Raw genomic sequence first — 16,357 nt, 5'->3', positions numbered from 1 at the left:
TGAAAGTGGAACAAAATCATATCATTTCAAATCGAATAGTGAAATACATGGAGGTACTGTGAAGTGAATATGATGAATGAATTAATCACTATAAAGATAAAGAGGGGTTGTGCTAAAGGAACAGAGCATCAAGTTACATGAATTCATCTATACTGCTAAATCGATAAACCAAAGAGTAACTTGTTTAATCTGGGAACAGAGGCAACTTTATAGTCACAGGCCAATCTGATGATGTTGCGATATCAGTGGTATGATTTCAGGTGAAAAATTTGGCAGTTCGGCTCATACGACTTCTTGGAAGCCGCTTGCTCAAACTTCTTACCAGCGCTTTCGTTCTCTTCCAAGCTCATCTGCAAGAAGAAGCGTATCCACCAGGACGAGCTCCGCATTTTTGCCTACACAAGTAAGAATCATCATCAGCTATATTGGCACATTTTTCATGTGATCAAAGGACAATGCTTTCAATGATATATGTAGAAGCATTTCTCTGATTCAACAAAAACAACAGAAATTAATCCCCTGTGAATTTATCTTTACGAGAAACACAATGCTTAAATATCCAAGATAACTGCATTGCTTATGCAACAACTTAGCACCCAACTTTTGTTCATTGACAAGACATGGTAAGAGCCGACTCCAAACTCTCAGGGTCTGGCAAGAAGACAAATTCATCCAAAACCACATCTCACTGAAACTGGGGATGCAACCCATCCTGAACCAGGTATGTGGTCCTCATGAGTGATCAGTCAATACAGAAATCTAAAAAAGCCATACTCAGGTTTCCCCCTAATTACATTTGCATCCTCTAGAATGTACGGTGGGAAATTAATTGATCAATGGATATATTCTCCAACATAGACATACAAGCAGCAGTTATGGTAGTATTAAGACAAAGGTCCAAATAAACTATAAGATGCTGAAAAATCTCCTCATTCCTCTGTTAGCATCTCTGTTAGCATCTGTTGTAATGTTAACTATAATCAATTAACTTCTGTACCTTCTTCCTTATGTCTTTTTAATGGACAGCCACTTTGGTTTACTTCTCACACATTATTTACTAATTGCTATTATTTTAACCATTGAACTTAATAATAAGTAAAAATTTTGAAGAACGGATAAATGTAAAAATAGATTGACATGTGAAGGCAAGAGTTAGTATTTTGCATTTTTTTATAAATATTATTCTACCACTTAGATATTTAATATCACACTTCATTACAAAGAGAAACTTTGCAACCTGGAAAAACCAGTAGTAGAACATACAACACAGGTCCCCAAAAACACAGGTCCTAAAAGCTCCTCAAAGTACAACTAAAGCTTGTACACACAAATTATCAGCTAAACGAACTATTGAAAACACTTCTATAGATAAATCTATGTTGGCTTCCATAATGTTCTCCAACAGACAAGTAAAAGAACCATTATTGCATTCTTTGGTTTATATATATAAAGAGAGAGAGAGAGAGAGAGAACCATTAGAGATTACTGATTAGGTCCAAAATTGAAGCAAAAAAATCAGAGTAATATAAAGTTCACTGAATCAAAAGATGAAAGAGATTAATAGACTGAAGGAGAAAAGAGAGGAAAAGCAAGAGCAATTGATAGTTACAATTCTTTACCAAAAAAAAAAAAATTGATAGTTACAAGGGCATGAGGGAAAAAGTGGAGATTATCTCACCCTATCTCTTTCTCAATAGATCTACAATGAATCAACAGGTGAGAATTGAAAAGGGCAATGGAGTCCTAAACCTTTCCATCTGTTCAATCAAAGATCTACTCACCCTTATGTACTCTGCAGCTGGATTTTTTTACCAAACCTGCTTTAATTATTACTGATCTACCATCTGCTAACTAGACACAAGTCAAGAGTCCAAATGCAGAAGATTCATTGCATGCACCCAGCTAATATGGACTCATGTTGTGACTACACCCGATCCATGGTTCCCATGGGTGCCTTTATTGGGATCATGCTAGTTTCATCAGGATCAACCTAGTGCAACCATAAATTCCCTTTAAGTTAGATATTTACAGATACATCAAACTGCACATTCCATCTCATACATTCTCGCATTCTCTCATACTATCAAATTGACATCAATTGACTGCACTATAGATAGCTGCCCCTTTCAATAACTATAGTTCAAATTGATACAGATCAGATAACTTATCCAGATAACTTTGTTAAACACCTCAATTAAAGCTTTACAATATAATGAAGCTGTGAGAAATCAGAGTGTGGGAAGAAAGAAAAGGTGCCAGTTTTTCTTCCAAGCACTTGAGAAGAACACAAGAACTGATTTAAGAACTTTAAGTAGGATGGAACAACAATATAAGATGTGTCCACCAGCCAAATTGAACAATCAATAACAGCATTATTTAAGGAAGAGACAGCTACTCACCGGTCGTCCAAATTTAGACAATTCTGCAACTTTAGCTCTTTGTCGACCGGGGAAACCTAAAACCAAGAGAAAATAATTACAACAGAAAATTGATGGAGCAAGCAAGACCAATTTATTGTTACATGTATCTTCATGGGACAGGTAAAATTGATCCTTCTAAATTCACAGAAGGACAAGATGACAGACATTTATCAACTACAAAATTTGTACAAGGAGGACTCAGTGACTACTTATTAAGGTTGGAGAATGTTATTAGCTAGCGAACGAAAATAAACTACTCAAGCACTTACCAGTAAAAACTACGATACCCTCAGATGAAACCCTTGCCAGGTCGGGAAGAGTCTTGTTCAAATACTTAGGAGATAAATAGTCCAAAGCATCTGATACAACTACGAGGGAAAAAGACTTTGGCCTGTATGGGAGAGGAAACTTGATATCAGCAACACGTACAAGGCCCTTACGAACAAGGCCTTTGCAGCTTGCATCAGCATCTTCTATATCATATGGTTCCACACCCCAAGCTTCAGTTTCTTCTTCTTGCAACAGTGAAGAAACCACTGAACAAGTATCAGGACCCACATGCAAAACCTTGCGCATACTGTCACCATATGCTTTTTTCAGAAGAGGAATGGCTCTCTGTACTTCTGATGTACACAAGAAGTCACCTGAACATAATCAAATCCAAACCAATAGTTGGAAACCAAGAATGCATACTCAAATACTAAAACCAACCAGACCCAGTAAAAACTTTCACGTCAACATTTTATATCTCCATTTGGCCATCATTTGTGTATGCTTACTGAATTGTATGATGCTATTCCATTTGAATTCTAATCTATTCTGGGGATGTTGACACGACCTATATCCAATAGACACAACAAAGGCCTAAACACAACATAAACAGGAATGAGACTAGATAATGTTCGATCATTGAGTCTCATTGCAAACGAAGTCTTGTATCCTTTTCAATAAGAAACCAACTAAAGGAAAACACTTCTTGTAAAACAGAATCTTATAATGATACATAAAAAGAAGGGCAACTTTACCTTCAACCTTGCTAACTGCAATTTTGTTACCTCCAAATATGCCTGTTGCAAGAAATACCACTTTATCAATGACAGTATAAAACATATCGAGAAGAAGTACTGTAGACAGACAGAAAAAGCAATACTCGAGCCTTCACTATGCTCATCATGGCTTCAGCAACATTAAATTGGTGCAGTGAAGAATCAGTTTATGTTTATCTAAATCCTCAAGGCAATAAGTATGGTATAAGTATTGTAATCAAATCCAAATACAGACCTGAGCCACCATAAGCAAGGCAAATGAGCAGGGCTGCTCCCTGGTAGAGTAAGTATGCAATGGAAATTAGAATGTTACTTTGCACACAAATCAGGAGGCCATCATCTCAAAGCTGTAGAGTATAAACAGAGTATCGGGAAGTACCACAAGAATTAGGCCGATGGACAACAGGGGGAAGATCGAGACTTTGAATGTAAAGATCCTGCGAATGGGAAGCTTCCGGTATCCACAAACCTACGCGTGGAGCCCACTTGCCTCCTCGACATGGTTACCCGATCTGACAGGCCTCGACCCTGCTAGCGCAATCTAAGAGTAATGAAGAGCTGAGAAAGTGAGAGTTTGTCTACCGAGCGGGAAAAGAAGGTAAAAGCAACGGCTCATGGAACAAGAGAGCGTCAGATTAATATGCATCAATCAAAACCACGTGTAGCTGCTTCCCCATTAAATCAAGGGTAAAGGATCAAGTGAATTCAATCTCTGCAGAGCTCAATCTGGCTACCCACATCTGAAACTAATACGCATCGATGGCATCACTCAAATAAAAAAAGAAACTTGACGCGAGCCCGGCAATCATCCGAGGCCGCAGGCTAATGGGCAGCAACGGAAACGAAACAGGGATTCAGCGGGCACGGAGTTTCTTAGCATGCAGCCACAGGACAAGCAGAACCAGCAGCAAGAATTACAAATTGGATCTGGGTTTGCCCGCAAAGGAAGATCCCATCGGGCCTCGCTACACGAAGAACCCGAAAAAAGAGAGAGAGAGAGAGCAATGCCCAAAAAAAAAAAAAAAAGAACGAAGAAAGAAAAAGAACGAAGCAGAAACTAAAGGATGCACGACGACTTGTCGACCGTAATTTCGACAAACAAGGAGAACCCAGAAACTGCAGAGCACAATGCGGCGAATCGGACCCCACATCAGCTTCATTGCCAAATGAGGAAACGTCGCATCGCATCGCATCACATAACAAACATACACGGATGCACAGACGGACAGGAAACGGGCATCGAACTGGGAAGAAGCAGAGGAAGAAGAAGAAGAAGAAGAAGAAGAAGAAGAAAGGAGGAGGAGGAGGAGGAGGGTGAATTGTAATCACCTGGCGAGAGATCGAATCAAGCACGAGAACACCGCATCGGGGGTCTGAAGGGGGGACCTTGAGGACGGACGGATGAATGATGATAATGTCAGATTGGATCTGGGAAATGCGCTCCCGCACCGCGAGAGAGAGAGAGAGCAGAGGAGCTTATAATTGCTTAGCGGGGCGAAAAGCAAGAATTTTGCAAAAAGCGGAAATATATGGGCGCCCTTCTTCTTTATTTTGTTGTCGTTTCTTTCTCTTTTTCGGCTGCCATAAAATGTACGTGTTCACGCGTTTTGTAGAGAAGCCAAAACGCGCGGTCGTTCAGTCCCCATCGAGACGCGAAGTGCGAATGGGAACGAGGAGCCTGCGGGGGATTGTCGGCGAGGCCATCCCCGAAGCCAACTTGCGTTGGCGATGTGACGGGGGGAGAGGGGCAGTTCGGTCATTGCGCGGCTGGGCGGTGGTGGTGGTGGTGGTGATGGCGATGGCGATGGCGATGGCGATGGCGACGGTGACGGTGATGGTGCCGGTCTCTGATTCGGGGGTGCACCGACGGAGGTGGAAAGCAAAGGGATCATTTCCCTCTCTCTCGTTGACTCTCGTTGCCCCCTGGTTCTTGCTGTTCCACTGGAACTTTTTACTTGTGCTTCTTGCATTTTTTTAAATCCACTGTTGGAGGCCGGTCAGAATTCTAACCGATGAATTCAGTTCGATTATGAGAGAAAGTACCATGCTGAATTGGCCACCATATAATAATTTTTATGATTTCTTGAACAATTTCCCATTCAAAATAGGGGTAATTGGTTTTAGATAGACGGTTGTGATCTTAAAATTGTAATTACTTACTAAGAATCAATTCATAGAATGTAAACTAGAAACTGTCCACAATTCTTGGACCCATCGGGGAATGGGACCACCAATCTGGTCCAATTCTTAAATGGGTTCATGGAACTAACCGTTATATTGAGAAATCAAATAAGAATAGCAAGAGAATGACCATTATATTGAGGCGAGAGTGAGAGGAGGCAAAGCCGTGATTGCAAGAGAGGATCGGATGTGAAGGTGCGACTGTGATGCCACAATAGAGGGCTGGAGGTGAGACCTCAATTGAGAGGACTGTGTGTGAGGAGGACTAAGAGACAACCAAAGGCTAGGGTTTCTTTTTTAGAGAGAACATGCATGATGAGGACTAAGGAGGAAGGAAAGAATAGCAACGAGCGTGAGAATGAGCTAATTAGTATTTTCAAAACATAAAAGTTGAATATATATATATATATATATATATATATATATATATATATATCAATATATCAATCCAATCTAGATGGATAGTTCCACAATTATCATTTAAACCAGACCAATACTCATCAATTTCCATTTATTGAATTTAGGAATCAGCCTATTTGGTCTAATTTGGGATGCTCCTGATTATTTTGCATACCGTTACTTCAAAATAACTATCTCAACATTCCAACGGTCAAATTTAATTTAGAAGAACCAACGATGAACATTTTTAAAATGTGTAGGGACAATTTAAAACCAAAGAAAAAGTAAGAACATTTTCTTTTTTCTAGTAAAAAGTATAGCTACCGCTAAATGCCATTTTACCTTGTTGGTTCTATGCGATGAAGTAGTGAACTGTGGGCATTAGGAGTCGCCACAATAACAAACGGCAAAGGAACTCCGCTTTGCGAGTGCAAAGTTACACCAACAAAAGCTTAAAAAGTGAGTAATTTTACGGTTTAAGATCCAAGGCCCTCTACCTTCAGGCTTCAGGTACACTTTCTAAAGAATAGCTTTTTCTTTGATTCATATCATAAGGAATAGCTAGCATTTCGAGTACAAGTCGCATCCATGGATTACATTATAGAGTTAAAGTTTAATGGCAGAAAAAGAGCAAGGAACCCGTCTCGAGTACAGATCTGCACTTGCAATACACGAGGGAGCAACAGCTTTGGCAGGTCGAAATATTCAACAGTTAGAAATGGAAAACCTATCGATGAGAGAAAAGTGTCGTCGACCGTTAGGTAGCTCAAAATAAACACTGAAGATGCACAAGTGTCTCGATACAAAATTGTGGGCTTACAGATCCCAAAAAAGAAAAAGAGGGAATGGATAGCTGTGTAAATTAGCTAATCTACAGATTTCCTCTTCTTGCTTTTGCGATTATGATCGCCATCCCTTTGATTTACCTTGTTCCCACCTCCTTGAGCCCTTTTCGGCGCCTGAGACCAAATCAAAACATATTTATCAACAACCATACCATGAATGTTCTCCGACCGTCGTAGACATTAAAAAAACTAACTCCCATCTCATTTCTAGGCATGCAAGAAGCCCACATAATGAATTAAACTTCCTGAAATTTGCAGGATTATGACATCATTTTACCGTTTTCTTGAATCTATCCATGGTGAAATTTCCTAGAAACAAACCAAATGAACAAAAAAAAATGTATTCATGTACTTTGTTTGTTCCACTTTTTTTTTCCTTCCAAATAGCAAGCAGAGAGAAGGTGTATTCAGACCCAAGACCTTGCGAGAGGTCTTGGTACTGGTAAATCACCAGGTAAACCGCCTGTCCCCAAGTGAACTCACAAACTTACCAATTCATTCATTCATATAGTTTATCTAGGCAGAAGAAGGGACAACAAGTACCTCAACTGTGAATGTCTTGAGAGGATCTCTGCTTTTCCTAGATTTCCTCTTAGTCACCTGCTTATTAGAAGGGTTGCACTTCCCCATAGCAGCTCTAGCAAGCTTGACCATCTTGCTTGCTTCCTGAGTCTTGGGATCCAATAAGTAATCGGGCACATCACGTAGATGAGAAGCAGGGGGCTTCTTGCTCAGAACCTTATCGTGTTTCAACAAATCTGCTCAAGTACAATCTCAGCTCTATATCACAAAGTAAACAGACAACTAAGAATACAGAAACGAATTTCTATTGTTTTATTTACCTAAGTCCCTAGGATTAGCTTCAAAATGAGCTTTCAACCTGTCAGGCAATAGCACAATGAGAAACCATGCCTTCATGAGGAAATCTCAAAACTATTTGAATGTGAGAGAGAGAGAGACCATCTGACCAGAAAAAAATTCACTAAAAATGGAATGCATATGGCTGGTAACTCACTTTTCAGAGTTCAGAATTTCATTCCTTAAGTCCTGAGCCCGTGATTCTCTGATAGCAACTTTTGTCACACTCTTTGCAACGTCCTGCTCCACATTAACAACTAAATGCTTAAGATGTTTGACCTTAAACCTAGTTGTTTGTGTTGGTCAATGACATTATCGATACTCCAGGCAATCAACATAGAAACAACAGGATATAACCAACCACGAACATATAAAATATAATCTGCTGTGGGAAAAAACATCTCCTAGCCTTCATTGGATTTTCATGGGTCAGAACTAGAAAGGCGAATAAAAGCAATAGACTACATATTCTCTCTTCCCGATCTCAATGTTAAACCATTCGAGTGATCTTCACCATAATGTCCACAAAAAGATGGGCAATCCCTATTTTGTTAAATTTGGGAGGAAAAAATTATCAGGATTGATGTTATCTTGTACTCATCTTTCAGACACGGCATGGACAAGAAAGATAATTCCAATCTAGTATGTGTGTGTGTGTGTGCGTGCATGCGTGTGTAAAGATCAAGTCATATTACCTCAGCTCTATAGCGTAAGGATTCAACGGCATTCTTTGTGAGCAAAGGAAATGGCACAAGATTCGACTCTTTGTTCTCATCCTCCCCTAAGAAGGATTTTATCTCTTCTAAAATATCCATCTCCTTAGGGGAAACCTGTCAAATAAATCAGTAATTCCATAGCAGATACGGTCATTACATACAAAGGAAGAGATGGATAAAAGGAGAGCTCAAAAAAGCTTCAAAGCACAGAATAAAAAAAAAATAAAAATAGTTTGGAAGAGCTAACAGAAAAACCCAACATTGAATTGGCTCTCCACTGTACCAGAAAAACTATTCCAAAGTAAAACAAAAACCAATAAAAGATTTAATGGCTTCATGATCCATTACGTCTCTAGTTCATTCCCTCATATCTAGGTCATTTCATACTCAAGTTAGGTTGATTTCGAACTCCAACCCACAGTTTGACTCTCTTTCAATTGTTGCATTTTCCAGTTCTGTTGGAGTTCCTAGCAGTTGAAAAAACAGCTCAACTATTCCCACTTTTATGTACCGTGCTACCAGCCCAATCTGGTCATCAAAACCTAACAACCCAAACCGTCAGAAACAGGCTTGGATTAACAAGCAGCTTTAAGGTCGACAAGTAGCAAATCAAGGCAAATCCCTATTCAAATCCAGTTCAAGTTCTCAAGTGGCTGATTCCGGATTTTATGGCTCTAACCAGCAGTGTAGTTTCCTAGCAGTTGAAAAAACAGCTCAACTATTCCCACTTTTATGTACCGTGCTACCAGCCCAATCTGGTCATCAAAACCTAACAACCCAAACCATCAGAAACAGGCTTGGATTAACAAGCAGCTTTAAGGTCGACAAGTAGCAAATCAAGGCAAATCCCTATTCAAATCCAGTTCAAGTTCTCAAGTGGCTGATTCTGGATTTTATGGCTCTAACCAGCAGTGTAGTTTCCTAGCATTGCCTCTGAATGCATAGAAAGTCTGCCATTCATCTTCTCAGCTCTTCTCCATAGGGGAATAGGGCAAGGGAGGTATACTCACCAGGGACACAGCCGACCCGGTGTTGTATGCTCTTCCAGTTCGTCCAATACGATGTATATATCCCGCAACACTTGGAGGCATTTCAAAATTAATAACCTGCAAAAATATGATGTTCAGTGAAGTGACACTTAAACGATTGACTAAAACAGCACTGTAGCTAAAGTGCTTAGCGCCATGCAAATGGCTCTTAGCACTTCCTATAGCTTAAGCCTATTTAATCTAGATAGACCTTCCGATTTGCTGAAGCTGCATGACAATTAAATCTATTATTGCAGAACTGATATGGGTACTGCTTACATGAACTCCAAATGTTTGAAGCCTGACTGTTTAATCAGGTATTCAGTTACTTTCTTATTTCAGTGCTAAAGAGGCATCTCAAAATTGGTTTGACTTTGGTTCTTCAGAGCAATTTCTAGAAAGCAATCTCAGCAAACACATTTGAAGATTCAGAGATACCTAATTTAACCATTTCCTCATTTAAAATCAACCAAACGCTCATTTGCAAGAAAATTTAATCCCAAAAAATCAAGTACACACATAATAACCAAAGGCTGAAAAGCTATGTACCGTATGAACATTTTTGAAGTCGATTCCCCTGACTACTCCAAATTCAGAGTCCAATTTTGCCTTAGCATGCTTTCGAGATTTCTTTCGCTGCCCTTGGTTCTCATCATTGGCTTTTGCCTTTTCTTTTATTTCACTATCATCAGTTGCAATCAGGTAATCAAAAAGCCCAGCATTGAATTCCTGAGAAAAGCAGCAGCACAAAATGTACAGGTAGAAACACAAAGTCATATAAACATCAAAGCAGACAATATAGCATGAACAAGTCCATTTCTGACAGTTGATTATACGATGTTGAATCCTTTTCAATTTTGTAAGTAAATCAGATTCAGTTTGCTTACATACCTCAAGCATATGAAGACGAGAATTTTGTGGCAGCTCCGCATTTAAAACTGCAGAACGGATCCCGAACTGTCAATATCAACATCATAGTGCAATCAGGAATAAACAATATCCACTATTGAGGTTGCTATTGAAGCATACTTGACTTATGATACATGCTTATGAAGAGAAGATGAATATGAGTGAGATTAAAAAGCCCATCTTTAAATATGGTTGATTTTTTTTTTTGGAACAAATATGGTTGATTCATTTACCGTAAAAGAAAGCACGGCCAATTACATTGGTATCAACAGCAACCAGGAATCTCAGTGTTGGGAGTTTTACCAGCAAAACCAAACTAACAGCACAGCTTTGTCAAATTAATACACTAGAAAGGTTGTCACAATGAATGAATGCACACATTGAATGTCTCTAAAATATGTTAACTTGGTTTGTTGATTGAACTCAAGCATGTTTTAGTTAACAATGGATGCAAAATGTCGTTGATATATGCACACATCTGCAAGGATTGGCAGAAAATCTGGCTGGCTGGCATTGGCACTTATGCTCTATTTGGGAAGGAAGGGAGGGAGGGGAAAATGAGGGGTGGGTGTAAAAACTAGGATCAGTTTTCAAATCTTTGCAAGGAGGAGAGGAGGCAGATTTGAAATTTTCTCTCAACTATCTTCTCCTCCATGTTATCAAACAGACCCTTAAAAGCCAAAATTTAGTTTTAGAGATATATATGAGCCAAATAGATACTTAACTTAGAATAATCTGAACAAGATAGCAATCTAATGAATATCAATGTTGATTATCAACCATTAGACATGCACAGCAGAAATATAGTGATATTCTTTTATTTGAGCTGCTGATGGCTAGAGCTATATGCAGATGAAGAAAATGAAAATAGGTATTCTTTCTCAGGCCCATTAGCAAAAATTTTCTATTTGTCTCTGCTCTCAATGAGCAAACAACCTCAAACTTATACTAATCATGAGTAAGTCCATGTCAACATTTAAAATTAACTATGACCATAAATAAGTAGAGATGGACAAAATCGTAATTTATTAATCAACAAAATAACTGCCAATAATCAGTAAATCTCCCACCTTCATGATTTGAATTCATCATAATTGTCAATCCATAAATTTTTTTTTTTTTTCACAACAATTTAAATTCACATTACCAAGATGGACCAAATCTTTATGCATTATCTCGTTATTTGCTAACTTACAACATACTGTTTTTATCATTAAAATAACAATATGCTCTCCTTTTATTCCTAAAAGAAAAGGAAGCTAAACATTTCAAGTCTGTAAGAAAGTGTCGATCATTATAGTCATGGCTTAAAGCATGTTTGACAAGTCCATGCCAGAGGGTCATCCTGCAAATTAAGTATCAATGAAGAAAATACAATAGTTAACATAAGATGAGTAGATACCTTCTCCAGAAAGAGTTTCAATCTGAATCCCATGTCAATAGTATTCATAAATATCAAAACCTTCTTCTGCACTAACTCCAGCTTTAAGAGAGCAAGGATGTGAAGCAGTTTATCATGCTCGGCGCATGAAATCTAAAAGCAAAATGAAAGTTCAAGTTCATCAGTCCACAATCACAAGTCAAGCAGAATCAAGTACAAAGCATTTGATCAGGTCCCAAAATATTATGTTCGGTGGCTTCATTCTTCTATATGCAAGGGAGATGTTTCGGTTTATAGTTGCTACATCAATGACACATACAGGATGTTGACCATACCATGCCTCATAATTTACATTGCGTCATATCAGCCTTCTACTTTATGTTTTTGATGTGTTAAAGTAAATCAACACCAAGGGAATGCAAACCCATTTAAAAGAAGTCAAATAAACCAAAAAGGAGCTCCATTACGAAACAAAGCATCTAAATTTCAATGAATTCACATCCACATGCAAATTTCCGCTACATGAGAAGTATAGAAATTTGATGTCAATAGCGTAAAGTGGATGACACCCCTCCTTCAAAGGGTCTCTTGTTCCTCTCTTTCCAGATCAACCAAATGATAGACAGGGAAATTGAAGAATCCTTCTTAATTAGTATTTTATGGAGAACATAATCATCAAAACAGAATATAACTTTAGATACAAAAGGACTATTTTCCACGGCACATATATTTAACAGTCAAGAAATTATCCAATTGAATTACAACTCAAACAGTCCTCTGACACATATAAAAATCACAAATCATCCTATAATTCCATTGGAAACACAACTCACTAACTCTGTTGGTAGCAATGTGGGCCTCTGACTGCTAGCAGCCTCTACTTAAACCATGATAAAGAAAAACATATTACCTCTCAAAACCCTTTCTATTATATGCCAAACCCCTCAAGGAACAGCCGGATTATGTGACCTTTATGAGGACTAATGGTGAAGAGTTGCATTCCGAGCTAAGTTCAGCAAAGTTTTGGGGGAAAAAAATACCTTTTAGCTCCTCAATAGCCAGATAAAGTCGGCATCCATAAGTGGGAAAGAAATTTATGCTGGAAATTATTTTGATCACAGGGATTTTACAAATTGCAGTAGGAATGGATAATGAGGTGTTTGTAACAGACAAAATAAAATATCCTGTCATAGGTATGCATCACCTACAGACAATGACGTCAAGTAAATTTGACAGTCACTCAGTACTAATACATATGCTAAAAATAAGACCATGATACGTAGATAGTCATGCTATGCAGATACATACATGCGCACAAGCTATTAGCAGTGCAAAATAGTATGCAATGAAGTAGGATGCCTCGTTCAAAAAAAAAAAAAGGAGTAGCAACAGATATGGAGCATTGACCTCCAGATGAAAGTATTATCAGAAACATAACATAACCCATTAACATTGTTACTCTTTTGCTAGCCATAGCTAATCATTAAGTGAAAAGTATAACACGAACACATAACAACTCCACATCATAAGGAAAATGGAGAAAATATTGATATTAGATTGAGTGATTTTATCAGGTTAGCTTACAGGTATTGCCAGATATAATGGACTACAACTTTGAGCCCCATATTTCCTTTTGTACAGATGGATCTCACTACATATACTGATGAGTTCATTGACTTTCATGAGTGTGTCTTTTTTATCTTTGCATGAAGAATACTGAAGTTATGCACAAGATCACATTGCTGAAAATTTTTAATTTAATTTGTGTCACGCATCATTTCCATTTATTCATACTCAAACAAAAGTAAACAAAAGGATGATGACCTTCTTAAAGAAAGATCCCAAAGGAAGAAGCTTCTACTCGCATCAATTGGTGGGAAGACAAAATATTCTTTTAATTATGCCCATGAACCTCATACATATAGGGTCATAACTTCAAGGCAAAACATAGCCATTATTCTTCTTCAATCCGATAAAAAATTAAGTGTTTATGCTTCTTAAAGAAAATCTCAAAAACAGCAGCCTTCACATTTCAGTTACCATTGCTGCCAAATGTCACTTTCATTTCTTTTATATTGGGATAAAGAGCCTCCTCATCATAAGTCACAACTCTTCTCCATCTTGGTTGTTTCATTTGAAATGGAGACTCAATAGGGTTAGTTATCAGTGAAGAATGGCACTATAAAACCTCTGCCAGTGCACGTGCAATGCTTTGCAATCGACATTGTTTTAAGATTGTAAACCTTTCTTCTGGAAAAGAAAAAAATCCAACCAACAGTAATATAGGAGAATTATAGTTTTATATTGCACAAGATAATGGACACCAGCAATAGCTCATCAGTTTGATAGTTTCTTTGCAAACCATGGGCAAGGAAATTACCCAAAATTGCTGAACATTCTTAGGAATGATATCATCCTTAACATCTCCAACTTCTGGCAAAGTCAGTATGAACGGGTTGTGCAATATCTGCTTCTTGAGTTTCTCAACATCGGCACTGCAGGGTATAAACTGACCACCATGAGATTCGGAAAACAGAGATCCAAACAATAACAAGAAGAAGTAAAATGTCTAATTATGAACTTTATATGAAATGGTTGACGCAATCATGTACTTCCATTAAAAAATTTATCCGCAGTCAGTCTTCATATATACTTCATCTTCATACGTACTAAAAACAAACCTTGATGTAGCAGACATAAGGAGGCACTGACAACGTCTAGGAATATGTGCCTTAAGAGCTCTTAGATCCTCCTCATAGCCATATGAAAGTAAGAGGTCTGCCTGAAAACCAACGGCAGTGAAAAGACAGCAGGTAAGAAAACATTACCCACCATATCTTGTAAATAAGAGAAATTATAAGAACTGAAGCCCACAGCTTAACTCTATGACCATATTCTCACCTCATCAAGAACAAGAATTTCAAGTGAATTGCTCAGCGATGCTGGTTGAAGAACACCAGATGACAGACATTTGCGTATGCAACCAGGAGTCGAGACAAGAATATCGGGCGATCCAGCCAGCGCAGCTCGCTACAAGCAAAACAACATATTAAACAATCGTGGCGAATCAGGGCTTACCACCATCCATCACTCCACAATCTCCATACCAAGCCTAAATGAAAGATACAAAAACCCACCATATCAGCTCCCCCAGTTAATTCCACAGCTTTCAGCTGAACTCGACATAACTCGATCAGGGACAAGACCTCAGTACGGACCTGCAGATTATCCACACCTCACATCAGCACGTCTCGGGCAAAAACGACAAATTCCGCTCGTCCCCACACCGTCGACCCCAAAAACCGAAACTTGCCTGCTGAGATAGTTCCCTGGTCGGGACGAGAACGATCGCGCTCGGAGCAACTTTACTCTTCGACCCAGAACTGCTGAACAGCTTCTGAAGCAGAGGGAGGAGGTAAGCGAAAGTCTTCCCGGAGCCGGTCTTCGCCCTCGCAACAACATCTTTACCTTCCTATAACCCAAAAACCAACCAGAGAAAATCAAATCAACATTCAAGCAAGGAAAGACACTGTCCCAGCAATCATCCTCGGTTTCGCTCGGACGGCAGAGTTAAGACCGGGAGAGCTTACGAGGATCAGCGGGATGGCGACTTGCTGAATCGGGGTGGGCTTCTCGACGCCCTTCTTCGACAGGGCGCGGACCAGGCGGGGGTCGAGCCCGATCTCTTCGAAGCTGCGCTCGTCCTCCGCCTCATCGCCTCCTCCGTCTCCTGCTCCTCCGCCGTCGCGCGGCACCGGGGGCTCGGTCGGCGGCGCTTCCTTCTCGCCGGATTTGCCCATCGTGATCCGGTTCCGGCCGCGAGGAGGAAGCGGGAAGGAAAAGGGGGTTTTGCAGTCTGCAGAAATTAGGGTTTTGGGGAGGCTTTAGGAGGAGGAGGAGAAAATCAGAACGTTAGGACGGCGGGAACGGGTCCGCCGGAGCCGGGTTAGGAAGAGAAAATCCGACCCGATCCAATTAGCATTTTATTTGAAAGATTAAAGAAAATAGAAAAAAAAATTAAATTAGTTTTATGTGTAAATTTTGATTCTAGAATAATAATAATAAAATAGGACCGATAAAAAAAAAATAAATAAATAAATACTAAAGCTTTGCATGTAATAATCGAGGCACGTGGTGTGCTGTTTCTCCACTTTTTGAAGATTGTCATGGAGAAATTTAGAAAAATTTCCGTTTGTATTTCTTTTTTGTTTTTAAGCATTTTTTGTTTTTCGTTTAAGGAATAAAAAAGAACAGAAACGCATTTGGTGCGTTTTGTTTCTTTTGTTAAAACAAAAATAGAGAAATAAAACTTAAACACTGACTTTTTATTTTCTTCTTTTTTTTCGTGTCCGCGGCCTCGACCATGGCGACGGCCAGGCCGAGGGGCGGCGGCCATGCCCAACCACGGTGAGGACGAGCCTCGCCCGGCCTCACCTTGGTGGGCGAGGTCGGCCTCCGCCGGCTAAGCGAGCTCGATCTCGCCCGGATCCCGGCGGCCGAGCTCGCCCGGCCAAGGTGAGGCGGCGAGGCTCGGCCTTGCTTGGGGGCCGGCGAGCCTCGTCGTGGGCAGGTGA

The 16,357-nt window shown here is 39.5% G+C and overlaps 2 protein-coding genes across 2 annotated transcripts; both read right to left on the bottom strand.

Annotated features, from left to right (window-relative positions):
• On the bottom strand, nt 1–4,981 carry LOC104414043 (probable pectin methylesterase CGR2). Its single transcript, XM_010025038.3, is given in 8 exon segments — nt 1–395; nt 2,400–2,455; nt 2,690–3,064; nt 3,446–3,487; nt 3,702–3,741; nt 3,846–3,877; nt 3,880–4,007; nt 4,796–4,981. Coding segments are annotated over 7 exon segments (786 nt in total). The 5' UTR covers nt 3,968–4,007; nt 4,796–4,981; the 3' UTR covers nt 1–242.
• Nucleotides 4,982–6,748: 1,767 nt separating this feature from the next.
• Nucleotides 6,749–15,684, bottom strand: LOC104414042 (DEAD-box ATP-dependent RNA helicase 16). The gene is made up of 15 exons (XM_010025036.3): nt 15,374–15,684; nt 15,097–15,255; nt 14,921–15,001; nt 14,685–14,813; nt 14,465–14,565; nt 14,164–14,278; nt 11,805–11,936; nt 10,385–10,450; nt 10,043–10,222; nt 9,476–9,571; nt 8,445–8,579; nt 7,907–7,989; nt 7,734–7,771; nt 7,435–7,649; nt 6,749–7,005 (listed from the first exon to the last, which is right to left on the bottom strand). Exons 1-15 carry the CDS (start codon nt 15,581–15,583, stop codon nt 6,913–6,915), a joined length of 1,833 nt encoding a protein of 610 aa, XP_010023338.2. The 5' UTR covers nt 15,584–15,684; the 3' UTR covers nt 6,749–6,912.
• Nucleotides 15,685–16,357: the final 673 nt, after the last annotated feature.

Source organism: Eucalyptus grandis, chromosome 8 (assembly GCF_016545825.1).
Source record: "Eucalyptus grandis isolate ANBG69807.140 chromosome 8, ASM1654582v1, whole genome shotgun sequence".
In the NCBI taxonomy this organism is placed as follows: domain Eukaryota; kingdom Viridiplantae; phylum Streptophyta; class Magnoliopsida; order Myrtales; family Myrtaceae; genus Eucalyptus; species Eucalyptus grandis.
Note: the sequence above shows the minus strand (reverse complement) of the source record. Positions and strands in the feature narration are given on the sequence as shown.

Excerpts from the sequence above, each read along its gene's own strand:
- LOC104414042 (XM_010025036.3), bottom strand. The coding sequence starts at position 15,583 with ATGGGCAAATCCGGCGAGAAGGAAGCGCCGCCGACCGAGCCCCCGGTG. Across the intron at positions 15,002-15,096 it reads CCAGGGAACTATCTCAGCAG|GTCCGTACTGAGGTCTTGTC; the intron begins GCAAGTTTCGGT and ends GATAATCTGCAG. Across the intron at positions 9,572-10,042 it reads ACTTCAAAAATGTTCATACG|GTTATTAATTTTGAAATGCC; the intron begins GTACATAGCTTT and ends ATATTTTTGCAG.